This window comes from Poecilia reticulata, linkage group LG23 (assembly GCF_000633615.1).
Source record: "Poecilia reticulata strain Guanapo linkage group LG23, Guppy_female_1.0+MT, whole genome shotgun sequence".
NCBI lineage: Eukaryota > Metazoa > Chordata > Actinopteri > Cyprinodontiformes > Poeciliidae > Poecilia > Poecilia reticulata.
In genome coordinates, this window is record NC_024353.1 from 5,847,261 (window position 1) to 5,871,417 (window position 24,157).

A 24,157-nucleotide genomic window follows, 5' to 3' on the forward strand; every position below is an offset into this window, starting at 1 on the left:
TAACTATAAATTGCCATTGTCCAAACACTAAATATATCTTAATATGCGCATTGGAAACCATCTTCGCTCTACTGCTGACACTAATATCTACAGTATTCTTTATTTCCACTTTTTCATCGTTTCAAAACGCCAGGAAATTAAAAAATACACACTGAGTTTGAGCTGGTAAAGAGGAAGGGACGAGTTTATGAGAATAATCCAGCTGATTGATGAGACAATTTGATACTCCAGCTGAGAAGACGCTGCATTTTAAGGGCTAGTAATGTCGTAATGCTGCAGCAGAAAAGCATAATGTCTCTAATTGAAAAGAGAAACGCGTTTTAAACTGTTTGTTTGTGCTTTTACAGGTCAGAGAAGGCGCAATGTCAGACCTGCAAACGCAGCTAAGAGAAGTGCTTCGAGAAAACGAGCTGCTGCGCAGAGAGGTACGCGCTCTTTTTTATTTATGTCTTATAAAAAATGTATAAATTTTTTAAATAATTTTTTTTTATTCTTAACTTTGGGAGAATTCAGTTGTCTTGAATTATAATCCCTAATGGGGGAAAAAAAAATCACATGGCTTGAACATGTGCTTTCACAAGGGATAACGTGTTGACATGTTTACACGTGTGGAACATCATATGATTCATGTGTTTTTCTCACGTGTTTCACATATATCAAAATCATGTGATAAATGTATGTGAAACATTACAAAGTGAAACACATGTGGACCACAACAATAAAAACAACAGAAATCTATTTACTGAAGATTTCTGTGATCTTATGTCATGGACACAGCTAAATTTAATAACAAAATGCTAAATATTGAAGTCAGGAAAAGCAGGTTTTATGTTAAATTTCACACGTGTGGAAATTGTGTTTTTTTTTTTGTTTGTTTGTTTGTTTTTTCCCCGTAAAAGAGAAACCAAAGGGTTGCTGTATTATCGAGTCAGGACTGGAGACAGTTTTGGGTTCTGCTGCAAGTGAGCACTTAAATCAGACGAAGTGACGACGTTTGCTTGTGGTTTCATGCAGCTGGAGGGCAAAGAGTCCAAGCTGAGCTCCTCTATGAACTCCATAAAGACGTTCTGGAGTCCAGAGCTGAAGAAAGAGAGAGCGCTGAGGAAAGACGAAGCCACTAAGATGGCCGTGTGGAAGGAGCAATACAGGGTGGTGCAGGAAGAGACACAGGTAGGAAACCTTCAGCTTGTAACCTGTTTTCAGGACGTTTTTGAAGCAAAAAAATATATAAAAGAATAGCTTACTTAATGATATTGAACAGATAACATTGAACATATATTTTTTAGTCTTTTTGCAGACCTTTATCTGATGTCAGAGGGAATTATAAGGTGAAACTTGTGTTTAATAGTCTTAGTCAATTCGCTGAAAAATGTGTATATTCTGTTATCAGTTCTTTCTTTCTACATAATTTGGTATTTTGGTATTTCATCTTCCTTTGGTATCTTTTCTGCCCCTACTAAGAAGACTTTGCATTTAGCTAATAATGTACATTATTATATGAGCTCGAGTGCTTTGGTTAGTGGTGTGACTTGGGCTCAACAACAAAACATAGTTTTATTACTGAGGTGTTAGTTCCACACCTTAAACTAAGTATATCATGTCTTTTGCACTTTTAAGGGCTTTCTGGTGATTTTAAACATGTTTTTCCTCTGAAAAGGTCTGAAGTAAACATTTTTACATTATTTGTGCTGTAATCCAGATTATATATATTTTTAACAGTTCTGACGTTATTGCTCTTGGTCAGTTTTGTTGATTAACAGCAAGTTGAATTGTCTTTAAAGCATTTTAGTTTGATAATGTAGTAGCCCAATATAAAGTAATGCATAATTGTGAAGTTGTTTTTAAGTCTTTTTACATATTAAAATCTGAAAACCATAGCATGCATTTGTAAATAGCCCATCTGAGTTAAAACTTGGTAGTACTATCTTTTACTGATGTTTTTTTTTTTTTTTTTTTCTCAACATCTCAACATCATCTTTACTCAAGTCTTGTCTTGGCTTCTCAGTTGGATATTGCTCTAGACTTTAACTGGGCCATTCTAACACATAAATATGCTTTGATGTACATAAATAGCAGACAATAAAGACAACTGTGGCAGTGATGAAGGAGGGAGATATTAACTAAACAAAAGCCTAGCATGGACATAAACAAAAAAATTAAGCTGATTTGTGTGGCTAATAATGATGATGAGATGCTAAAATTCAGATTTGAGGGCTAAAATTAAAATCTCTGATAGGATGAGATGTGAAAAAGTTCAAGTGGTATCATTTTGTCTATTTAAGTGTTTTGTAGGTTCACAATGTTGAGAGATTATTGACTTAATTAACCGTCCGGATTACCCTAAAACAAAGAAAAATTACAGATAGCAGATTGAAAATGACTTTAACTTAATACTCCCGCAGACTGCAGCCATCACCACAGGCAGGGTTTATTTTAATGGTCTGTGTTGGTAGATTTGTCTCGGTGCCGTGAGTGGAGAGCCACAGATGAGGCAGCACGGCCTGGTTTAGGGACTCCCAGCTGTCTGTTGGTGCTGCAGCCATCTGGATGAGACAGAGACTCTGCTTGTCTGGCAGCAGGCTGAAATATTATACAAGAGATGACATGCACACATGTAGCTGCAGCCGCAGCGCCTCGTTTCTCACATGAACGCCGCGAAGCCACTTGAGAGAGCTTTCCTCAGACTTTGTAGCATGCCGCATTTATGTTGTGGCGGTGTTACTTGCGTGCGCGCACATTTATTTAAGGTTAATTTGGAGGCAAATGTGGGGGCAAAAAATAAATAAAAAAAATCATATTGGAATGTGAAATTATGCAACAGGAAATTAAATCAGAACACGTTTTCTAGCAGTTTAATGAATCTTTGATTCATTCGGTTTAAATAAGGCCTTCGCTGATGAACAAAGGGTTGATGAATTTATTAATGTCTCATATACTCATATAGCTGGTCTGCTGGAGCTGCCCTCAAACTCATTTCCCTCTGGATCGGTGTTGGTGCTGTAACAATGAATAACCACACGCATTTCAACATGCAAGCATGTCATCTCAGCCCTAGAATGAAGAAGTATTCCCTGTATGGATACTTTAAATCTTGTTTCCACGTCTTTGTTTTTCTTTTCTCTCTCACTCATGAACCTTCTCTTCTCTCGGCGCCGTCACGTCCTAAGTCAGCTCTCCTTACTGTGTCCTCACCACTCAGTCTTCGCCATCATCTTTGTGTTAGAAATAGGATTAAATTACCTTCCAGAAATTTTTATAAATATGAGTCCAGACACATAAAAGCCAACTCACGCCCCCGCTGAGGAAAGCTCATCTCTTCTCCACCCTCTGCCTTTTCCTCCCTCCACACTTCTCCACTTTCACCTCCTCCTTCATGCCTGACTCATTATCGTCATTTCTTCTCCTCCAGCTTCTCTCTTTATCTTTTTCCTCTTCCATCTCTTCTCCATTGTATTCTCTCGACACGCTCGCTTTACTTAATATTTATGAAAATTCCAGCCTTTGAATAAATGTATTCAGCGGGAAAGTTGATGAGACATATTTCTTAATCACCAAAATCACTTCTGCCACTAACATTAGTGCCCTATGCTGGCAATGCTCTGTCCAACCACCTTTTTGTCGGCATCTACTCTTCTCTTAAAACATTTCACATGCTGGAAACACTTTGATCTTCAGCTTGGCCCACAAGTTTCTTTTAGGATTTGGGTCTGGGGGCTAAAATATCCGTAGAAGAAGACCGACTATGTTACAAAAGAACCATTCCTGTGTTTATCTCGTCTTAGTTTTTCATCATTACCCTTTGGTCCGGTGACGACCTAATTTCAAACTTACTGGTATTTCAAGGAGTTCAGACACTCGTCCAACTTTTCCAGGGCCTGTGCGATCATACCAGACCTTCCACCATACCTAACTGTGATTATGAGGAGCTTTTACATGTACTCATACCAAAAGGGAGTGTTTGTTCCCCAAAACAAACATGTACACCAGTTAAATAGAAACAAACTGAAAGAACTGTAAAAACAGCAGCTGCTTAGAGAATATCATACACAGCTGACTGACAGCACAACAACAATGTGGAAACAGAAGCACCTCTCCCGTAGTGAGAAAACATTGACCTGAGTTTAGTCCAGAAAAACTGTCATGAGACATTTTATCTTAAAAACCATCCCTCATCTTTATTTCATCCACATTCGGTAAACTTTCCCTCGTTGCACCTTCTACTCATCGTCACAAGACTTTTGTTCTTTTTTTTTTTTCCCCAACCGTTCTTTGTTCTACTGTCATTTCACTCCCACCACCAGATTCCTTCCCTGTCACAACCAACACACACTCCCCACTCTCCATCTGGACCCGTGGAGCCGGTTCACTCCAGAATTTATTATAAAACATCGGACATGCGGCTGTCCCACTAAGTCCAACTTTCAGTCCACTGGTGTCTTTTCTTTTCGGTGTGGTCAGTCTCATTCATCTCCTTCAGAGCGCTGCCTTGCTTTACTTTCTGCACACAGACACACACACACACAATGTGTTGACTCGATTCGGTCCACCTCTTTGATCGCAGAAGGTAAGAACAATGTTTCAAGCAGAAAGGAGGAAAAAAGTGGGAGAAAATGGAGAACTTCAAGGAATGTGTGGAATGTGCATATTTTCCCCTTTTCCTTCATTCTTGTTGGCCTGCAGTTTTGCCTCTTGTGCTCCTTCCCTCAAACCAGATAGATACTCCGCCACAATTACAAGTCAAGCAGCAGTAGGAAAAGCATCACTGCTTTCATTTGACTCCTCACTCTCCCCATAAATCAAGCTTTGACTTCTGTGCGAGTGCATCGTGCTCCTTCCTTGGTGCAAGTTCGTCCCGGCACTAAATCACAGCAGCTTGAACAATAACCACTCTGTCCGTCCGTTTCTGCGACTGCGAGATGCAATCTATCATCTACTGTACTGCGAACGGGCGCGCTGACCTGACGTCAGAGGCAGCATGGGTGTGAATGTGCGCGAGAGATTCGTAGGAAGGAGAAAGGCCTGTGTTTGGAGCCGAATTGAACGATTTTTACCAGCTGATTATAAGTGGAAACAATTTTGAGTTTTTTTTACACCAGCTAGTGTGTGTGTCTGTGTGTGAACTTGCATGTTTCCACAGATGGATTTGTATGCAAAGGGTCAAGACAAATGGGCTTTAGTGTGCCAAAGGCTGCAGACTTACTTGACTCTTGCATAAATGTGCTTATACCTTGCACTTTGTCATAAAAAAAAAAAAATACATTAACGTATATAGATCTAACATGGAAAAAAAAAGACAAAAACTGGTATGACTACCTCGGTCTAACCAGAAGAGTTTCTGATCACAACATTGCTCTGTTTCTATATTTCTGGAAAGGTTTGTGTTTTTGTGGAAATTGAAGAAAATTGGTTGTGGCTTGAGGTAAAAAAGTTCTGCGTTTGTATTATGAAGCAGCACGATTCTGCTGCATTGTGTTGACTCTTGTGAATAATTTAACCGAATAGAGTGCTGGTGGGAAATAGAAAAAGTGTTCATGTGTGTCTGTCTACAGATGGAGGAAACTTTAACCTCCGTCACAACACACGAGTCTTATTGACGTCATTTGCTGCACGTCTGCAGGCTCAGTTGATCATGGATTAGAAAGTACACATTTATTAGCTCAGGAGGTTCAGTTTTTATCTGTAGGAAAAAAAGAAGCAGGAGTGTGTAGCTGCATGTTGGTGTGAGTGTAACTCGAACAGACAGTTGAGCACAGCGCCTGTTACACCTGGGCAGCCCTTACCTCCAGGTGAGAGATCGGATGAGATGGACGGAGATGAGACAGAAAAAAGGAGATTCTCCTACACCCTTCTGCCTCGTCCTGTCATCTGTCTTTTCCTTTGCTGGAATGAGAGAGAGACAGAGAGAGAGAGAGAGAGAGAGAGAGAGAGAGAGAGAGAGAGAGAGAGAGAGAGAATCAGAGCATCTGTCCAACCACCCAACTGGTCTGTTGTTTTTTTGTTTTTTTTGCTTGTGGTGGAAATGTTGAAACCGTCATCTGACTGTCAAATCTGACTAATTGTTCTTATTAAAAAAAAACAAAAAACGTCTGGTTGACAATTGGTTTAAAATTTTGTAAGTAAGCAAATGACCAGCCATCGGAGAAATACAAGAAGAGAAATAATGATTTTAGAGTTTGTAAAATTCTATGCAGTGCAGGAAACTGCAGTCTAACGCATCACATTTCATCATTTCATATTACTTTGTACTGCATTATAGTCATCTTTCATTCTATATTATCTTTGATTGTCTCCTTAAACACAATCATGTGCATTTGGAGCTCACAAAAACCTGTAGGTCCGGCATGAAACTCAGGATAATGTGGAAAGGAAAACCCCTCCAGCTCACTGTAAAGTACAGTGGTGGATCTTTAATGCTGTGGGTCATTTTCCTTCTCTTAGTGTGTGACATGCATTAAATCCTGTTGCTCACTGCCAAAATAACTGGAAATTTATTGTCACTGGATCTTTCAAAGGATAATGATCCAAACCAAAAGGTAAAGTCTACACAGAAATAGTGTAACTTATTCAAAAATATTCTCTTTCATGACCATAAAGAATAAAGTCCTACAGAAACGCTGTGGAGAGAGCTGCAGAAAAGAAGAGATGAGGAAGTTTTATCATTTCCAAGGATACCAGTAAGTTTAAAGTGCACTGTAAGTATGAATCTTTCATAGAGAATGTTAACAATTAACGATTAGCTTTGAGTGACTACAAACTGCTACTACATAGTTAAATAACTTACTTTGATACAAGAGTATTTCATTCTGAAATTGAATAGCAATAATGTAACCTAACAAATGTATAACATCTTAGAGAGGTTTGAATTATTAGAAGTAAAATTGGTTATTTGCTTGTTTTGTTGGAACACATTAAAGTGAAAACAGCTGCCAGAATGATTCACAACACTTCGTATCAGCTTTTTTTTTTTTGCTCCCTGAGTGACGGCTTATAATCACTTCAAATCACTTAATGTTATTACGGCAGAATCCCATTTGTGCATATTGCAGTTCTTATTTCATTACTTTGCCCCCAGCTCTCAGGTCGTCTCCACGGATCTCAAATCTAAAGGAAATTTATGTTGCCAAAAGCTTCCCGTGTTAAGTTTCTTTTCACCGTGCAGAAAAGAAGAAGAAGAAGAAAAAAAAAATGGTCCCAGCAAGAGTTTGGGTGCCAGCTGGCTCTTAGAAACGCTTTGCCCAGCAATCTGTACACCGCCATAGTCGCAGAAGAAAGAGAGGAAGATGTATGGGGGGTGTGGCCGCTGGTGAATAATAGATCAGGAAGACGGCGTGAAATGTAAAGGTGTGTAAAATGTATGAAAAGGACAAGACAGTAAATCAGGAGACAGAAGGATGGATGAAGACAAAGTGAGGAGGAGGGAGGGCAAGAAAGAAACGGTTGATGAGAACAAACCGAGCTGAGGAAGCAGATGAAACGTCGAGATCGGCCAGATTGATGGAAGCCGATTGGACAGGAGGAAAGAAAGTGGATGAAAAGACTTGAAGGTGTGGAATAGCGCCAGGGGAAAACAAGGATGCCCAATAGGAAATAAATCACAATAAAGACTGAGATGTTGTATTTAGAGTAGAAAATCGCTTTTTGTGAGACATAGTGACTTTTACATGAGTGTTTTTGTGGAAAACATTGATTGATAAGATGTGTGGGGGGAAAAAAAGCTGAGCATGCACTTTACAGGAAGAGATGCTCTGACATTTTACACGTTTTTTTCATGTAGCTGTAGATGTACTTATCATTATCGTATATGTTACATGTTAAGTGTAAATACATATTTTGGCAAATCAATTCACAGCATTTCTCTTTTCTCGGCTAGAATTAAATTACACTAAGAATGATGAATGTTGTCTATTAAATTAAATCTGGTTATTGCTTTACATTGGTTACTATCAGGTGGTGTGGTTTTCTTCTGTGTTGATTTGAGATGCCAGGAAAACCACCAGAATGCGACATGGATAAAGAAAAGCGTGATGATGCATTTTAATTTCTGAGCTCACAGGTTGATTTCGAGTCTAAATAAGTGCTTCCCCCCACCCCCTTTTCAGTTCAGTTTAATTATTTCTTATGTGTTTGGGGTTGGTTTATACCCTGACTTTTCTTCTGCAGACACTTCTCCTAGCTAGAGATGAACATGTATGTGTGTCTATGCATAGTTGAATCCAGATATTTATATAAAAAGACACAGAACTGCATTATTCTTCACTTTCTGAAATAAAACCAGACAAACTTGTTTATATTTTAAGGCGGTTGGGATTACTAACAATAGCTTTTGAGCATGGTCATCATAGCTTCAACTGTATATTCTCTATTGTATTGTTATTGTTTCTTTGTAGTTATGATGCGAGACGTCATTTGGTTTCTTAACATTATATTTATTTGCACAAACATGCAGATATTTTTGCAGCAACAGAATGTCAGGAGAAGCTGTTATTGCAGTGCAAAATTGGTGGTCTGAAACTTTCATCTAATCTTGGCTTCTGCACAGCAAGCAGTAAGGAAGCTGATGTACAGTGGAGAAAAGAGGGAAAAAAAACAAACATCTGAGCGTGATTTTGTTTGTCAGGGTGAATATTGCACTGAGCGGCCCTGAAGGAAGCAGCAAGATGGCTCAGCAGAAATGTTTAAAAGTAGTGTTTTTGAGCACAGAAACAATCCTATCTCCATCTCTTCGTGCTCCTTCTGCTCCGCTCGAGGACCTATGACTCATTCCTCTCCTTTTAAGAGCCTCTGCGTGAGCCTGTTCACTATCTTTGCAGTTTTAGACCCAAGAAACAACGAGAAAGCGATGTATTTACTGCTGCTGTACCTGTGCTTTGATGCCTGCCTGAGATTTAGAAGTATGTTCCATGTGTTTTTCCACCTATGAATGCTCATCAGTAACAGATGGTCCTTAAACCTGTGTGTTTGCTCAGCCAGGATGAAGAGGTAGGTGAGAGAGAGAGGGGCTAAAATAAATACAGGGAGCGAGGGCAGGGGAGAAAAAGGCAGATGGACGGAGAGGAGGGAGGAGGTATGGATTAGAAAGATGACGAAGGATGTGTGTGGTGAAAATTTCACTGAGAGGGAAGGAAAGGAGTGGAGGCTTATAAAACTTTAACTCAAATGGGGAATCGGCCCTTTCCGCGTTCATTTATCTGCGAAAAGAAACGGGAGACAAGACCGATGTGAAACCGAAAGGAAAGAGAGTCTCGGTTTGTTTCACACGATTCTGTGGCATTGTGATTTGTTTTTCTTTGGCTCCATCCACTTTCTCCTTCCACCGTAGTGCGTCTCTGTCTGCGGTAGCCATGTCTTCCCTTATAAGGAGCAAGTCTGGGAGAAGTTTTGAGGGAGTGAACAGAATTACAGTGCAGCCACTCCCACTTTCCCTGCACCGCTGCTCTCCCTGCTTCTGAAATCTTTGGTGTTACGCAAACAGAACAGACTTGGGGGAAAATATTTAAGAAATGAAAGAGGTGCAATAACCTGGTCAAAGCCCGGCCCTAAATCTATTTGGAAATCTTTGCCAATGCTCATAAATTGTTTTGTGCGGATTCTCTCTGTCCATTCCGACTTAGTTGGCCAAAAAATACTAAAAAGAAAACTCCATCTTTGTCTCCTTAGGTTACAGTAGACTATTAGCATGCCGTATCTTGATTTGGCAATTTTTACACTCTTCTCTTGCGCGGTTGCTTTTGCTGACAGTCTTCTCTAGAAGACCCAAAATATTTTTTTTCTTTATGTAAGCCACTCCAAAACTTCAATTTTCCTCTGCTGAGGTCATCCTACTGTTGAATTGAATGCTGAAAAAAAATGAAATCCCTCTTCAGCTTCAGCTTTCGAGCCAACACATAAAATCTTACAAAAACGGCTACCATGACAAATAACCCAGGTCTGTTCTTTGTGGCTGAAAAGTTTAACTTTGGTTTCACCCAACCGTCGCATGTTTTAACAAAATGTTCACACGCGTCTCTTGCACACATCTGCAGCTTTAGGTCCAAACTAAAGAGATATTTTGAACTGATCATAAGTCCATCCATCTAAGTGTAAACCCAGATTCACGTCAAGAACAGTAACCCCGCAGCACGATGCTGCCACAACACCACCTTTTCACAAGTTTCATCAGAATATAACTTGTTCTCGTTTTCTGTCCCTCAATGTTAAGGGAGATTTTAGCAAAGCGTAGGTGTTTTCTTTAGCAGAGCAGGCTTTACCCACTAGTACGCACATTTGAAATTATCGTTACAATTAGAAGAGTTTTTTATGTTTATTTTCCATCTTTTGCAACTTTCCATCCTCCTTCCATACTTGTGTATGCATTCTCTCTTTAACTTTCTCTTGTTCCTCTAGAAATAGGCACTCATCTGTTTCAAAAATCTATTTCCTCCTCCTCATTATGCTCTTCATCCTCCACCTTTATCCTCAGAGAAAGAGAAAAGTGTGTTAATCTTCCTCTTGTCTAATGCCTGAGTGGGCGATGCTTTCAAGCTCCTCACGGTCATTACTTTCACACACACAAACACACACACACACACACACACACACCCCACACACACACACACACACACACACACACCCCACACACACACACACACACACACACACACCCCATACACACGCACACACAGCATGACCACTGCTTCCAACATCACATGCGTGTTTCTGCGTGTGGGCTTCAGCGTGTGCTTGGCGCGTGTGTTTGTGTCCGTCTAAATGTGTGTACATGTGTTTTCCTGTCACAGCGTGTCTTGTTTGCGAAAACGTGGGGTGGGGGGGAAGCATGACTCACCCTGCGAGAGTGGAATAAGCGAGGGATAAGATGGAGGAGTAATAAAGCAGGGATGCTTAATTTTGGACGACAGATGAGCAGTGGCCAGAGGGAAGGATGGAGAAATTGTCACTACATTCACAAGCTGATTTTCTCTCGTCCTGTCTTCTTTCATCTCCTTCTGATTCTAAATCAAGTTCCATGATTGCGCATTTTGATTTGCAAATTTTCCAGTACATATAATGATTGCACGAAAGGAAATACTACTCCCGATTTGCAGAATGTATAGAGGTGAAACACAAAAAACAGCATTGCTTAAACTGGATTATTTGGTGTGCATCATATTTTTTCTTATAATTTACAAAGTAAAAATTATGCATTTGTCTTTTTTTTTTTTTCTTTTTAAATTTGCAAAAGTTGACTTTTTGTCTTCAGGAGTAAAATCTTTTGTGCCACTAGCTAGAACTTGAAATTGTCTACCCCTTTACCTTGAAAGAGTAGTTTGAATTTTGTCAAAACGGGGTATGTGGAGTTCTCATGAGCTGTCAGTAGCTTACCTGTAATGGGTATCTGGGCACTTGCCCGCTGGACCGATGGTTGGAAATTTTTATTACTTTACTGCTGTTTCTAATGTATGTTGCCCTATTATATAATATTTTTCTTACTGACAGTCTGTTAATGACTGAAAGGATTGTTTCACCTTCTTCCATACAGTAAAAGGTTTCCTTTAAAGATTGAAACAAAATCATCTTTCTTGTTTGTTTCTCACTTCTGTAAATGTGAATGTTGTGTTGGAGATGTTTTCTCTGAGGAGTCCTCTGTTGCACTCATATTTGTGTAGGTGTTTAACAATAGTGCGGTTCACCACCTCTCCACTCCTTAGTCTTTCTGCCTCATGCAGAAGTTCAATGCTGTCAGGGAAAAAGGAAAAGAAAGTTTTCTTATATAGTTTCCATTCTCCTAAAAACCTCTCTTTAAAGCTGCAGTAGAACGCTAAATGAGTGAAATCCGGCCTAAAAAGTTAATAGAGATCTTTGGCTTGTTTTATTGATTCTAACAATGTACCTAGGCTATCTCATTTATGTAGAATACAATTGAAAAAGGTATTCATTTTCAGCAAATTGTTTAAAAAAAAAAAAAGTTTTTCAAGTTTTTTTTTTTTTTTTTTTTAGCATGGGTTAAAGTTAATAAAAGTAAAGATACAGTACATGCACTCAGTTGTCGGTCATAACTTTTGAACAGGCTGTTTATATTATAGTGTCAAAATTGCAGTTTTCCCTTAGCCACATTTTTTCCTTCAACTCGATTTTACAATGAAATGTGTGAATGTAATGCTCTAAACTGCTGGGTTCCTGAATAATATAGTTTGTTGTATTCTAGTATTTTTTAAATTTTTTTTAGAAACTCAGTTTGAGGTTTTCATTTGCTGCAAGCCATCATTACTAACACCAATTAAGTAAAGCCTAGAAATTTGTCACTCAATTTACTGTGTTGATTTATAAATCTCACTTTTTAAAATCAAACTACTGAAATAAATTCATTTTTTGATGATATTCTAGTTTACGCTCCTCCTTACAGAGGATCTACTATATGATCTGCTCTTACTGGGAAACCCCGGGAACGATCTCCACCATAATGTCTCTGACTGGCGAGCGCCTGGTGGTCGACCCGGCTCACCCTGAGAAAGCAGCAGTAAGCCCCCTCCGTGTGGGCGCACCACCTGTGAGGAGTGGGGGGGGCTGAGGGCGGGAGGCCGGGTCATGCTGATTCCCAACATCAGATTCTTCCAATAATTACTCATTCAATGACTTATAACAACTTTCGAAACCTTCTGGAAAAAGCGACTTGAGGTTCACAGAACATATATTCTGAGCTGATTTCAAAGGGTGAATTTCAATCATGTGGGTAGCTGGACCCACGTGATTTTTTTTTCTTTATACACACACAAGTGAAAGGACAAGTTGATTGGAGCTCAACTTTTTTATTTTTGCTGTCTCTTTACTGCAGCCTGTGTCATAGGGATGTGGAGAGCTCGAAGCTTTTTGCCTGTTTGGATGTTGACGCCAAGGGGGGGTAAGGTCACCTATGAATTCATGTTCAAAATGCATCATAAAGGCTCATTATAGCTTCTACTGACTGTTTTTACATCATTAAAATATGAAGAGCCTACTGCTCAGGCGATCCACAATCGTTTCAGTCTGCTGTTCTCGTCTGTGTTTACAAAAAAGCATCTTCGCTCATCTGTGAATTAGCATCACAGATGCATGCCCCGCGTTTGCAGCCGACGTCCTGCAGGATGTTTCTAATGCCAAACATATGAGGACGGTCGGAGAAGTTGCAATCGGCATCAATGTTTAATTAGATTGATTGTTATCTTGTCTCATCTGATCAAGTCAAAACCCGAATCAGAGTCTTAACAGCGGACAAAACGGCAATAAAGCGGTTTAAGCGGAAAAGGCATGCAGGTTTTCTTATAAGTGTGGGTTTCGGGTCACCTGTATCGGTTTATTTGAGGGAACGTGACTCGTTTGTGTTTTTAATGAGTCTTTCCAGCTCATGTGTGTGTGATTATGTTTGAATGTCAGTGTTTGGGCGAGCTCTGCCAGGGTCAAAGTTGACGACTCAGTGGAAACTCAGAAGACCTTCGTCCTATCACCCTCTCCCTTGCTTCTGTTTTTGGTAAACACAGCTAAACTGTTTTCTCTCTTTTTTTTTCTCTCATTCTGTTCTTATCTCCGACTCTGGTTGGGATATTTTCTTTTCCTCCTTGCAATATTTTTGTCCTCTCTCTCTCTCTGTATCTTTCTCTCTCTCTTGTGGTCTGGCATTTTTCAGCTTTGCATTCCAGCTGCATGGATATGTTCGCTCCCTCTCGTTCTCTTTCTGAATTCTTCCCATGTTGCCTTTTGAAGTTGTGTGCCAGACATCGTACTGCATCTGCTGGATTCCTTGCTGAAGTCCGCTTGATTTACTTTTTTTTGTTGTTTTTTTATTAGGAAGACCATTGTGGCTTTTTTCTCCATGTTTGTGTTTAAATGTGCTTCTGTAACAAACACATTTAGACGCTTGGTGTGAATATACGTGTTAGTGACCACTGAGTTTTACTCAGCTTTGGTAGATTGGTAGAAGGTTCAGGTGATCACAAACTTTTTTTGTTTGCAAATAATGCTGACCACGGTGTTTTTAAGATGCACTGTCTAGTTTTTTTAGGCGAAAATGTCAAACTCTGCCTCCTTTGACCTGATTATCCACGTTTGTTGTTTAGCTTGGCGAACTTTTGCTTTCCGGTGCAGATGACACATGGAGTCCTGTGAACAATCAAACACTCATGATCGTGAACTTTTTATTTTTGTTAATTTAAGAACAACCAATGATCACTATTTGCCCGAATTGCTCATCAGTCATCATATTTTAATGTCACTCACCTGTGTTATTTGAGCACAATTTCAATAAGTTGAAGAATATTCGACAGCTGAATTGGGCCAACGTTACGATAACACGATGCAGGATGCGTTGCCGCCGTGAAGACGGCGGGATTAGATCAGAAACAAAAGCAAAGAGAAAAGGAGGCTTTTTATTCTCTCGCCTGCCTCTCGGTCTTCAGGGAAGTCCCAGAAATGTCAGCTATCAACCTATTTGAGTTTGTGCGAGGCAGCTCTACTGTATGAGTCAGCAGCCCTAACCCACATTCACACAGAGGGGATACAACAGGCAGGGAATGATTAAGATGATAAAACTGCTAATTGTCTTTTATTCGTGTCAGTAGGAATGTGGAAATAAACCCAACTGGGTGGGGAGAGAGCAGCGATGATTCTGTCCTGGCTGTCAGGGAACATAAACTGGAGACATTTGGAGCAATAAAGGCCTTGAAATTATTCTCTTTATGCAAGCTTTTGGTGTTTGTGTGATCCCTATCTGGTCCTTTTAACTTTACCTTTTCTCTCTCGTTGTATCTAGAGGTTGTTTTGCATTATTTATCTTCACACACCATTTTCTTTCTTTCGTCTCTTTTTTCGCTTCGATGCTGATCGGCCGTTTCTGCGGGAACGTGACGCCGTCTTTTACCATCGTTCTTTTTCCCAGCTTCTAGTTTTATTACTGTTGCTTTTCTCCCTCCTCTTTGCTGCCTGCATCATCTTGAGCTCTGGGAACACACCGTGGCTCCTAAGGTGATGACCTGGCAGCCGTTCAGGTCGCATGTGGCACATTTAAGTAGACGTCACCGTGACATCACTTCCAGCTTTAACTGACAGTGACTCAGACCTGGTTGTGTCAAATCTTCTTTAGCCGTTCTAACTGTGTATATGCACCTGTCGGCGCGCTTTAGTAACACATCTGCAAAGATGACACACATATGCTGCCTCCGTCAGTCTCTGTCGGTATCCGACATGTCGCTTAAGATGATCCAAGATGGTAAGAGGGTTTAAAAGCACAAATCAGTCAGGCTGTAGCTTGTTGTTGTTGTTCCACGCCTCTAAATGTGATGCATTGTGGTTTCCAGGTTCATCCTGCAGTGATTCACGCTGATGAGGATTGGGGATAGTTTTCTTTTTAATATATACAACTTCCAAATCAATAAACCTCACTGCACATATTGGAGTAAGATAATTAAAGCTATAATTGTATAGAATAGTGACATCTGGCTTTGATGTTGCAAATTGCAACCAAATATATGTCCGCGCTCCTTCGTCTCATTCCAGTAGTTTAGAAGAGATCGTGCTGTCAAATGAGAAGTATGATGTTCATTTAATAAAGCTGGAGTTGTTGTAGATTCTTTTCATTATTGTCTCTGGGATGTTCTTGTTGTAGCAGCTTGTAGCAGTAAAGAGGCGGCTCCGCTGTACTGAGAACAGCTCTGGTGTGTTTTGGGTATAATTAAATGTAGAAAGATAATTTAGATGTGAAGTTGAAGTGAAATTTACACTATAAAATTAACAACAAGGGCTGCACACTATATAGCAAATGTACCGTTATTGAAATGTGTATATTGTGAAGAACTGCCTGGACTTAACTTTTTATTCATGCATAATGATTTTAAGCCAAAAATACGCAACAACCGGATTTAAACTAATTGCATTTGATCTTTTAAGTTAAGGCTGAAGTACCATGACTGCATCATGAGTAGTGTGCAAATAAAACTCTGCATACTGAGTGAAATAGAGGCTGTGAAGAATATTTAAATAAATGTTTTTTTCCGTGTTTATCAAAATAACATTTTGTTGGATTTTTTTTTTTTGTTGCATATTTCCCCCCTGAATATTTCCCAATGGATCTATAGTGTGTGTGCCTGTCCACCGAGACGCCAACAAACAAAACGAGCTGAAACGTAACTCCGGCGGCCGTCGTTTCAGCTCCGGTGGTTCCTATTTATCCTCATCAGAGTAGACAATAGGATGACTGCAGCCGGGCAAATGTTCTTTTGCTCTGCAGCTTACCTCGGCTCAACCTTGTGATCCCCAGGAGCTCGCAGGTCACCAGGGAAATATAATCCCCACAGCGTGCTCTGGGATGAGGCCAGAACACCTCGGAGAAAGCAGTGCAAACACAGAACATGCTTTATGTTGAGGTGAAGGATTCATTATTACGGCAGATGCCACACGGCGTCTGTTGGTTTGAACTGTAGTGAGCTTGAACCTGCTTTGTTCTGCGAAGGTTTCTTTCTTGCACTCTAATAATCGCCTCGTTTAGCATCCCTACATGCTCCCGGTTATTAACTGATTATGTCTCTGTCCTGCCAGCATCTTCAGTGCACCATCCAGGCCTTACAAGACGAGCTCAGGATCCAGCGCGATCTCAATCAGCTCTTCCAATCCGATTACTCGGAGTCCGGGCGACTTGGCGCCCAGCCCATTCCCCCTCAGGAGATGACCGAGGAGAACTTCCTTCGTCTCCACAGCGAGTTCGAGCGGCAGGCCAAGGAGCTCTTCCTCCTGAGGAAGACTGTGGAAGAGATGGAGCTGAGGATAGACACGCAGAAGCACACTTTGACCGCCAGGTAGAGGCAGAGGGACTCGGAGCGGTTGCGTAACTTCTTCCGGCTGAAAATGCTTCGGGTTCTGCATGACTTGCGTGCCCTTCTTTGTCTGATAGGGATGAGTCAATAAAGAAGTTGCTGGAGATGTTGCAGAGTAAAGGTCTGTCGTCGCGGGCAACAGAGGAGGACCACGAGCGAACGAGGCGACTCGCTGACGCAGAGATGACCATCCACCAACTGGAGGGGCTGCTGGAGCAAAAAGACAAGGAGATGCTTCAGCTCAGAGAGGTGTGTGTGTGTGATCTCCATGGCATGTACCTTTGGTTACAATGTGCAGTATTTATGCAAGATTACAAACAATCATGTAGACACACCTTATCCTGAATGATTATTCAGGATAAGGATATTCAGGATATTCAGGATATTCAGGATTCAGCCTTTTCTTATTCATTCTTTCTTAAATTCTCTCCAAACTTTTGTCCTATTTGTCATACAACAGCTCCCCCTAGTGTTCACAAATGTGAAATGAACAACAAAGAATGCCAGAGATGCGTCATGAAATATTTTACCTATTAAGCATTCATATAGATATAAATGTAATGCTTTTATTTGCTGCTTTGTGCTTTAAAACCAGTTAAATGTGCATGCAGGGCTTTGGAAAACTGTACAACTTTAACTTTTTCACAGGTAGGCGCATGACGACACAAAGTACATAAAAAGTGTTTAACTTTCCAGACTTGACACAGAATGATGTTGCCACCATCACAGTACATAAACTTGTATGTTAAAGAGTCGGTGTTTTCAACAGGACATGATTGTGAAAACATTTCAGAATATGAAGTGAAATACAATGATTATTAGGATACTCAAAGACACTTTACAATAAAACCAGTCATTCCTATTCAATCACACATTGATCATTACAGTACAGTTAAAGTTAAACACATTAATTAGGAGTTCGTATCAACAAAAGATAAACACGTCAGCCTGCCCCAACTGTTGTGTCTTCGTGTTTCATGAGCATTCTGTAAATACTTCCTGTTTCTTCATCTGCATCTCTCCTGGTGTTTGGAGAACTACAGGAAACAATTTCATGAGGAACCGCAGTGGCATTATGCCATCTTTCAAAGATACGTCCTGTTGAGAATTTGTCTTGCTAATTTCCTGATGTACTGCTGGTGCTTCCCCCCTACGGGACACTTTTCACTCGACTAATTAATAAAGCAGTCCCTGCAGCAATCTGCTGCCACTTCTCCTGCTCTTAAGCACAGTGCCTCCTGGGAGCGGAGCTGCTGTTCACTTAATTAAAGACCTGTTGTATGGAAGACTTGCAGGAGTAAAATGTTAAAACATTTAAAATCGAGCTGCATTTTGGAAATTGGTTTAGCCAAAGCATTGACTATTATGAGTCTTTTGTGGCTTATGTGAAATTAATAAGAGAGGTTTTTATCAGAGATGCTGATTGATGTTTTATGCTGGTTTCTGATGACAAGGTTTTGTGTAGCTTTGAGTCGCCAATTTTAATTTTGATTTATCTTTCTGAACTATTATTAAAAACAATCAAAATGTGTATTTTTTTTGTCCTTGCTGCTAAGGTGCAAACAAGTTATGATTTCCAAATAATTTAAATTTAGACTCATAGGCACAAACGGTCTTAATCCAGAAGTCCAATAACGCTCTTTCTTGCGAGCGTTATTGTGTCCTTCATCGTTTTCTTCGAGAGCTAAGGTTTCCTCCACACATCCAGTGAAAGTTATACTTGTAAATTTCTGATTCTACAGTTAAATCAACAATAACAAGGGAGATTTTGGAGACTTGTTTTCGAGTCCCGCAGTCTGCTTTCAGTTAAAACCTCCTTGAACGGTGATATCTTGGCGTGTCTGCAATTATTTCAAACGTTTACCTTCTGTCAAGGGGGAATACCGGATTTAAAGTTCTTTTGACGCCTTTTAAAATCCCCTTTTAGACTCATAAGCTGCTACGATCTTCTTTCTGTGGTCTCAGACAGCTACCTCAGTTTTATTACCATGTTCACTCTGACTTCAGCAGCTTATCAAAATTTATCATTTATCACAAACAATAGCAGCACAGGACTCTTTTGAAGGAAATATCTGACTTGGTGTGTATGTTCGCCAGCCCCTCCAGCCATGTCACCCAACTGTCTGCTTCACATGTCCAGGTTTTTGTACTTCCTGGCTTTGTGCGCTTGCTGCTTTTGTCAAAGCGTAAGAGGCCAAAGAAAAGCAGTGATGCATACTGTGTCATCTCCTCCTTTCTGCTTTATTCTTGCCCTGCCTGGCACTTCTCTCTGTCCTTTCCTTTTCTTCTTGTGCCTTCACATCAACCGTTGCCCTCCTTCATATACCTCTCATCCTTACTCCTGCTTCATTTGGTGAGGTAGCTGTGCTGGAGGAGGATCTACCAGAAGGCAGCTACAAGTTTAGAAATGTGGATGTAGTGTGTTTCAGGTTTTTCACTTGGGTCTGTAAAAAAAATATTTATTTATTTATTTATTTTTGTTTTTTTATTAATTTAGGTTCAGGTTAAGTTTGTGAGTGAACTGATCGAATTAGCGTCACCTCAGGCTGTCGGGTCGGATCATTCTGTGAAACTGTGTCAGGGTTATCAGCCTCCTTCCTTTCTGTTCGAGCTATGTGGGACGGCCGGATCAAACCGAGGAAGATAAAATCCAGCTCTTCTGCTCGGAGGAAACCTCTCCTCTCTGCCTCCTTGTCTTCTCCGGCTTCTCCCTCTGTCCCTGTCCCCCCTCCTTTCCATGTGTCCCCCCCGTTTCTGCCTTCTCCTGTTTGTCCTCCATCATGCCGCCCCTCATTCCCTCCTTCTTTGTCCGTCCCTGTTCCTTCGCCTCCTCCCAGACGTCACTCCGTCCATCCCGCCCCCACGCCCTCGTCCTGTCCTCCACACTCTCCTTCTTTCGTCGTCATTTCTTCGGTCCATCCTTCCCACCGATCCACTGTCCACCACTCCCCGTCCTTCCCGCTTCCCGCGCCACGGCCCACGCCAGCCATCCAGCCCTCCCGTCATCCCGTTCCGTCAGCCGCCCTCGCCTCCTCTCCCGCCCCGCGATCATCTGTTTCCTCTGTTTTTCCTTCCTTCCATCCCGCCATGTCTTCCTGCTTGTCCTCTGCTGACCGTCGTGGCGTTTGTGTCTCTCAGGAGCTTCACAGGAGATACGAAGCAGCGCCAGAATCGACCAAGACCAAGGCCCTGCAGACTGTTATTGAAATGAAGGTAAGCGTCTTGATGACATTTTATTTCTGATACTTGTAGTACACTTGAGCAGATTTAATAGAAGCTTATTAGAAAATCTTTTATTTATTTTATTGTTTAACTTCAAATCAAAGCTTGCTCTGATTTAGAGTTTAGTCTGGTGGCTCTTGAATGATGAAAACCCAATAAAACAACAGGTTTTGTGAAATAAGTTGATTGTTTGGTTTTATCCTTTCAAATATTTTAACTCCTCTAATTTAACATTTATTCTAACTATAACAACTGAATCTGTTCGGAGGGAAGAAGAGCAGCAGTAACACGTTTGCACTAAACGCGATTAAACTTTTCTGGAACCTATTTTGATTCAGTTCCAGTTTTCTTCAGTTCACATCTGTCATCAGTTATATTTAATCTCTTTAACCTGAAAGGAATTATGGTCCCGGCAGGAATTCTTGACATTTTCTTATTTGCATCCTCTGGCTTCAGTCACAGTTGGCAGAGTGGTTACAATGGATCAGGAGGATCTATCTCATTGTTGAAGAAGGGTACCAAAAAAATTACGCTTGAAATCAGAAAACTATTTAAACAATAGAGTTATAAAAACTAGTCAGAGAAGCTGCGGAGAGGTCGACTGCATCACTGAAGAAGCAGCAGGAATTTCTGCAAAGTTGAAGAGAGAGTGGTTTTTATTGAGGTGGATGAAATTATGAGCAGTCAATTTGACCCAAACAGCTAAAAAGCTAAAGATGAAGACAGATTGCATGTTTCAGCAAGAAAAAAAAAGAACGTTTTTCAAAATGCCTAGTCGAAACCATACCTGAGAGAAAATCTGCGGTGGTACAGGTAAAAACGTGAGGAAGCAACAGCAGCAATAGACATAATCACGTTTGATCAAACTTTTAAGAAACCTGTTTATGAACGAATTTGTCAGGATGCAAAGATCAGCTCCATGGAGCGCGGCATGAGGGAGCTGGAGGAGGAGGTGATGATGCTGAAGTCCAACGGCGCTCTGAGCAGCGAGGAGAGGGAGGAGGAGATCAAACAGATGGAGGTCTACAGATCCCACTCCAAGTTTATGAAGAACAAGGTGATCAATGCACTGAGCAACACACACATTACCCACAACACTTAGGCTTCACCCTGGTATGAATCTTCTGGATCTTTACATCTTCTTTCACTTCCTTAAGGCAAAAAATGTACATTTTCTCAACAGAATCACAACTACAGTTTTTGTTATATCTGTTAGGGGATACATGTTTGCTTTAACTTAACATAACGCATAAAATGCTCTCAGTGAATTCTGATTATATTGAATAAAAGCATGGTTTTTAATAAAGTGTTATTTGATTTACTGGGTTTTATACATTCAGACTGCATATTTCAGTTCCCCCAGTAGTCTCCCTTTACTAAAAAATGTGTTTAATTTCCACTGCGACGTTTTTTTTTTTTTTTTTTTCTTTTTCCCCACTGCTGCTTATGACATTTAAACACTCACCAGCGGACATGCTGGGCATCGCGATCAGGTCTCTTCCTCACATCTCCGTCTCCCTCTGCTGAGATGTGAGGAAGAAGAACAGGTTTAAGGAAAACTGGAAGCCTCCCCCCCGTGTTGACCCCTTCCTCTCCTGCCAGGTTGAACAGCTGAAGGAAGAGCTAACTCGCAGCCAATCAGAGAAGGAGGAGCTAAGGCAACGAGCCAATGAGCTTCAGCAGGAGGTGTCTGCAGTAAGAGAAGCACCTCTGTGTCCGCTTTCCTTCTTTCCTCCCTTCCTTCCTTCCTTCCTTCCTTCATCTCTTACAGGCTGCAGCTTAAGTAGCATCTATCAGTAGAATCCCAGCCTGCTGGGCTTGTAGCGTTTCATTTCTGTTTCTGCACTGTAAGTGGTCTATAGCAGCTAAATACACACTCCTGCAGGTTGCTGCCTCTAACCTGCGCGTCTTTCTTCTTGCATGATCTAGTGGATCGGTTTGCAGATGAATTGATTTGGTTTTCTAGAACGAAAAGCTTCATGGTTAAAGGTCTGGGTTCAATTCTCCTCAGACGCCTTAAGTGTGAATTGACATGTCGGGTGAACTGCTGAAAGAAATGGAGATTATGTCTTTTATTTTAAAATAGCTACAAATATGAGGAATTATTATTAGATTACCTTAAAATGAATTATCAGTTGCTTTGAAAGTAGGACTTTAAAACCAGAGTGGGCAGCAGAATCGAACCAGACCTTTTCGCATGGACTGCTAACATTTTTTAGTCTGACTTGCGTTTCTAATTTTTGTTTGCTTTTCAGCAGATAACTTGGAAAACAAGGACAGTAAATGCACATTTTTTGTACCAGTAACTTATTTAACTTGTATATCATCTCACTAAGTAGATCTTATTTCTTCCTGTAAGATTTTTACACTAGTTTTTGTGTGTGCAATAGTTCAAGTTATTACACGTATACCACTGAAGGAACTCTCCCCTCTACTGGTTTACTTGCACTCATCATCAGCTTTAATGCCATCTTGATTTTAGTCTTCTAATCATTCATTTAAGCTGTATTTTTTTTTCAATCGCTATTGAAACATTGGTGTAATTTAGGCTGCTGGATTTATTATAGCAACACTTGAAATTTTATTCACTATGCATGTCCAGAAACTTACCTGTTGCAATTACCATTATTGTTTCTCATGAGAAGAAGAGGAGAAAGAAAAAAAAAAAGACAGAAAAGATCATTTCTGATGAGAAAAGTAGTCGTGTAACCTGCCAAAATGATGCAAATGATGTGTTAGTGGTGACAACCTTCTAAGAGGAATTTCTCCCAGTATAAGTTGGAGGTGCATATATAAAAGAAAACCAACAACACTCAGAAAGGCTCCACCTAATTTTCAATAATTCGTTGAAGTCGTTTGCTACATAACAAGCGCATTTAAGATAGCGAATGGTACAAATGCATCATTAAAAAACTGAATCTGTCTGAAATGCTTGCAGTGAGTTTTAACAGGGATAGAAATCAAAGAAGAAGGGCATGCTTTCGTCTGCAGCACACATTTAGATATTTTGTCCTTCCTGCACGTTTCTCAGATGGAGCAGGCAAAACAGGAGCTGAGCCGCAAAGACAGCGAGTTGCTAGCTCTCAGGACCAAACTGGAGACTCTGAACAACCAGTTTTCTGACAGCAAACAACACGTGGACGTACTCAAGGAGTCGCTCACTGCCAAGGAGCAGAGAGCTGCCATACTGCAGACCGAGGTAAACTTGCTCCTCCCCCGCTTATCGCCGTTGTTTGCTCCGAGCGTTTATTTCCGCTCGCCTGTTCTTCTTTTTGCGCTCAGGTGGACGCCTTGCGTCTTCGCCTGGAAGAGAAGGAGTCCCTGCTCTCGAAAAAGAGCCAGCAGATGTCGGAGCTGACGGAGGAGAAGAGCACCCAGCAAGGGGAGATCACTGATCTCAAAGACATGCTCGATGTCAAGGAGCGCAAAGTGAACGTGTTGCAGAAAAAGGTGGGAAGCTTCATCGTTTGCGTCCCGCTAACATTTAAACTCTGATGTTTTAAGTGCAGTTTCAGTCACAAGTTTACAAACGCCATCGAACTTTAAAAAATTAATTTTAGCTGTTCTTTTTCCATGGTCAAATGAATAACACAAAGTACATCTTTCTTGCATTTTAAAGACAAGGCTTGGAATTACTGTTGATTTTCTCAGAATTATGCATTTCAACCAGTACTACTTAGAAGTCCCTCAGCAATTTGCAGCGAAATGACTCAATCTTTGCCGCCCTCTGCGAGCCTTTTCCATAATTCTTGCTGGACATTTGACCACTCTTCTTCTCAGATTCGAAAGATGTAATTTAAATTTCTTGGTCTCCTTTCTCATTGTTGACTTTGAAACATAACCCATACATTACAACCTTGACATCAGTAGAGTCGAGGTTGAGGTCATAACAGAAGCTTAATGTTAGGCTGCTTTCTACAACTGTATAAATGTGTTTTAATGTGTTCTTGGGACTAGACGTCTAAACGGTGGAGAAAATGGAGCAACTTTAACGCTGTTTTTCAAAGTAAAGAACTTGAGAGTTGCTGTTTATTCACTAAATTTAAACAACTTCACTCACTGCGTGAGACGGTATCAAAAAGCTAGCCTTTGTGGACAGCTTATAGGTCTTTTTCCTAAAT

The 24,157-nt window shown here is 40.6% G+C and overlaps 1 protein-coding gene across 15 annotated transcripts in view; it reads left to right on the plus strand.

The window, feature by feature from the left end:
* The window catches only part of LOC103459282 (ELKS/Rab6-interacting/CAST family member 1-like), a 126,387-nt gene that overhangs the window by 11,334 nt on the left and 90,896 nt on the right, over positions 1 to 24,157 (plus strand). For 8 of the 15 annotated variants that reach the window (XR_001776221.1, XM_017302870.1, XM_008400730.2 and 5 more), the window contains exons 3-11: positions 348 to 425; positions 1,015 to 1,170; positions 16,540 to 16,796; positions 16,892 to 17,063; positions 19,953 to 20,027; positions 20,938 to 21,093; positions 21,639 to 21,731; positions 23,068 to 23,235; positions 23,319 to 23,486. Coding sequence is in view for 12 of the 15 variants with exons in the window: in XM_017302870.1 (XP_017158359.1) it covers positions 348 to 425; positions 1,015 to 1,170; positions 16,540 to 16,796; positions 16,892 to 17,063; positions 19,953 to 20,027; positions 20,938 to 21,093; positions 21,639 to 21,731; positions 23,068 to 23,235; positions 23,319 to 23,486 (1,323 nt within the window). In the remaining 3 variants the exon portion in view is untranslated. The remainder of the gene's footprint in view (positions 1 to 347; positions 426 to 1,014; positions 1,171 to 16,539; positions 16,797 to 16,891; positions 17,064 to 19,952; positions 20,028 to 20,937; positions 21,094 to 21,638; positions 21,732 to 23,067; positions 23,236 to 23,318; positions 23,487 to 24,157) is intronic. The other 7 variants (XR_532714.2, XR_532715.2, XM_017302866.1 and 4 more) reach the window with 1 other exon arrangement.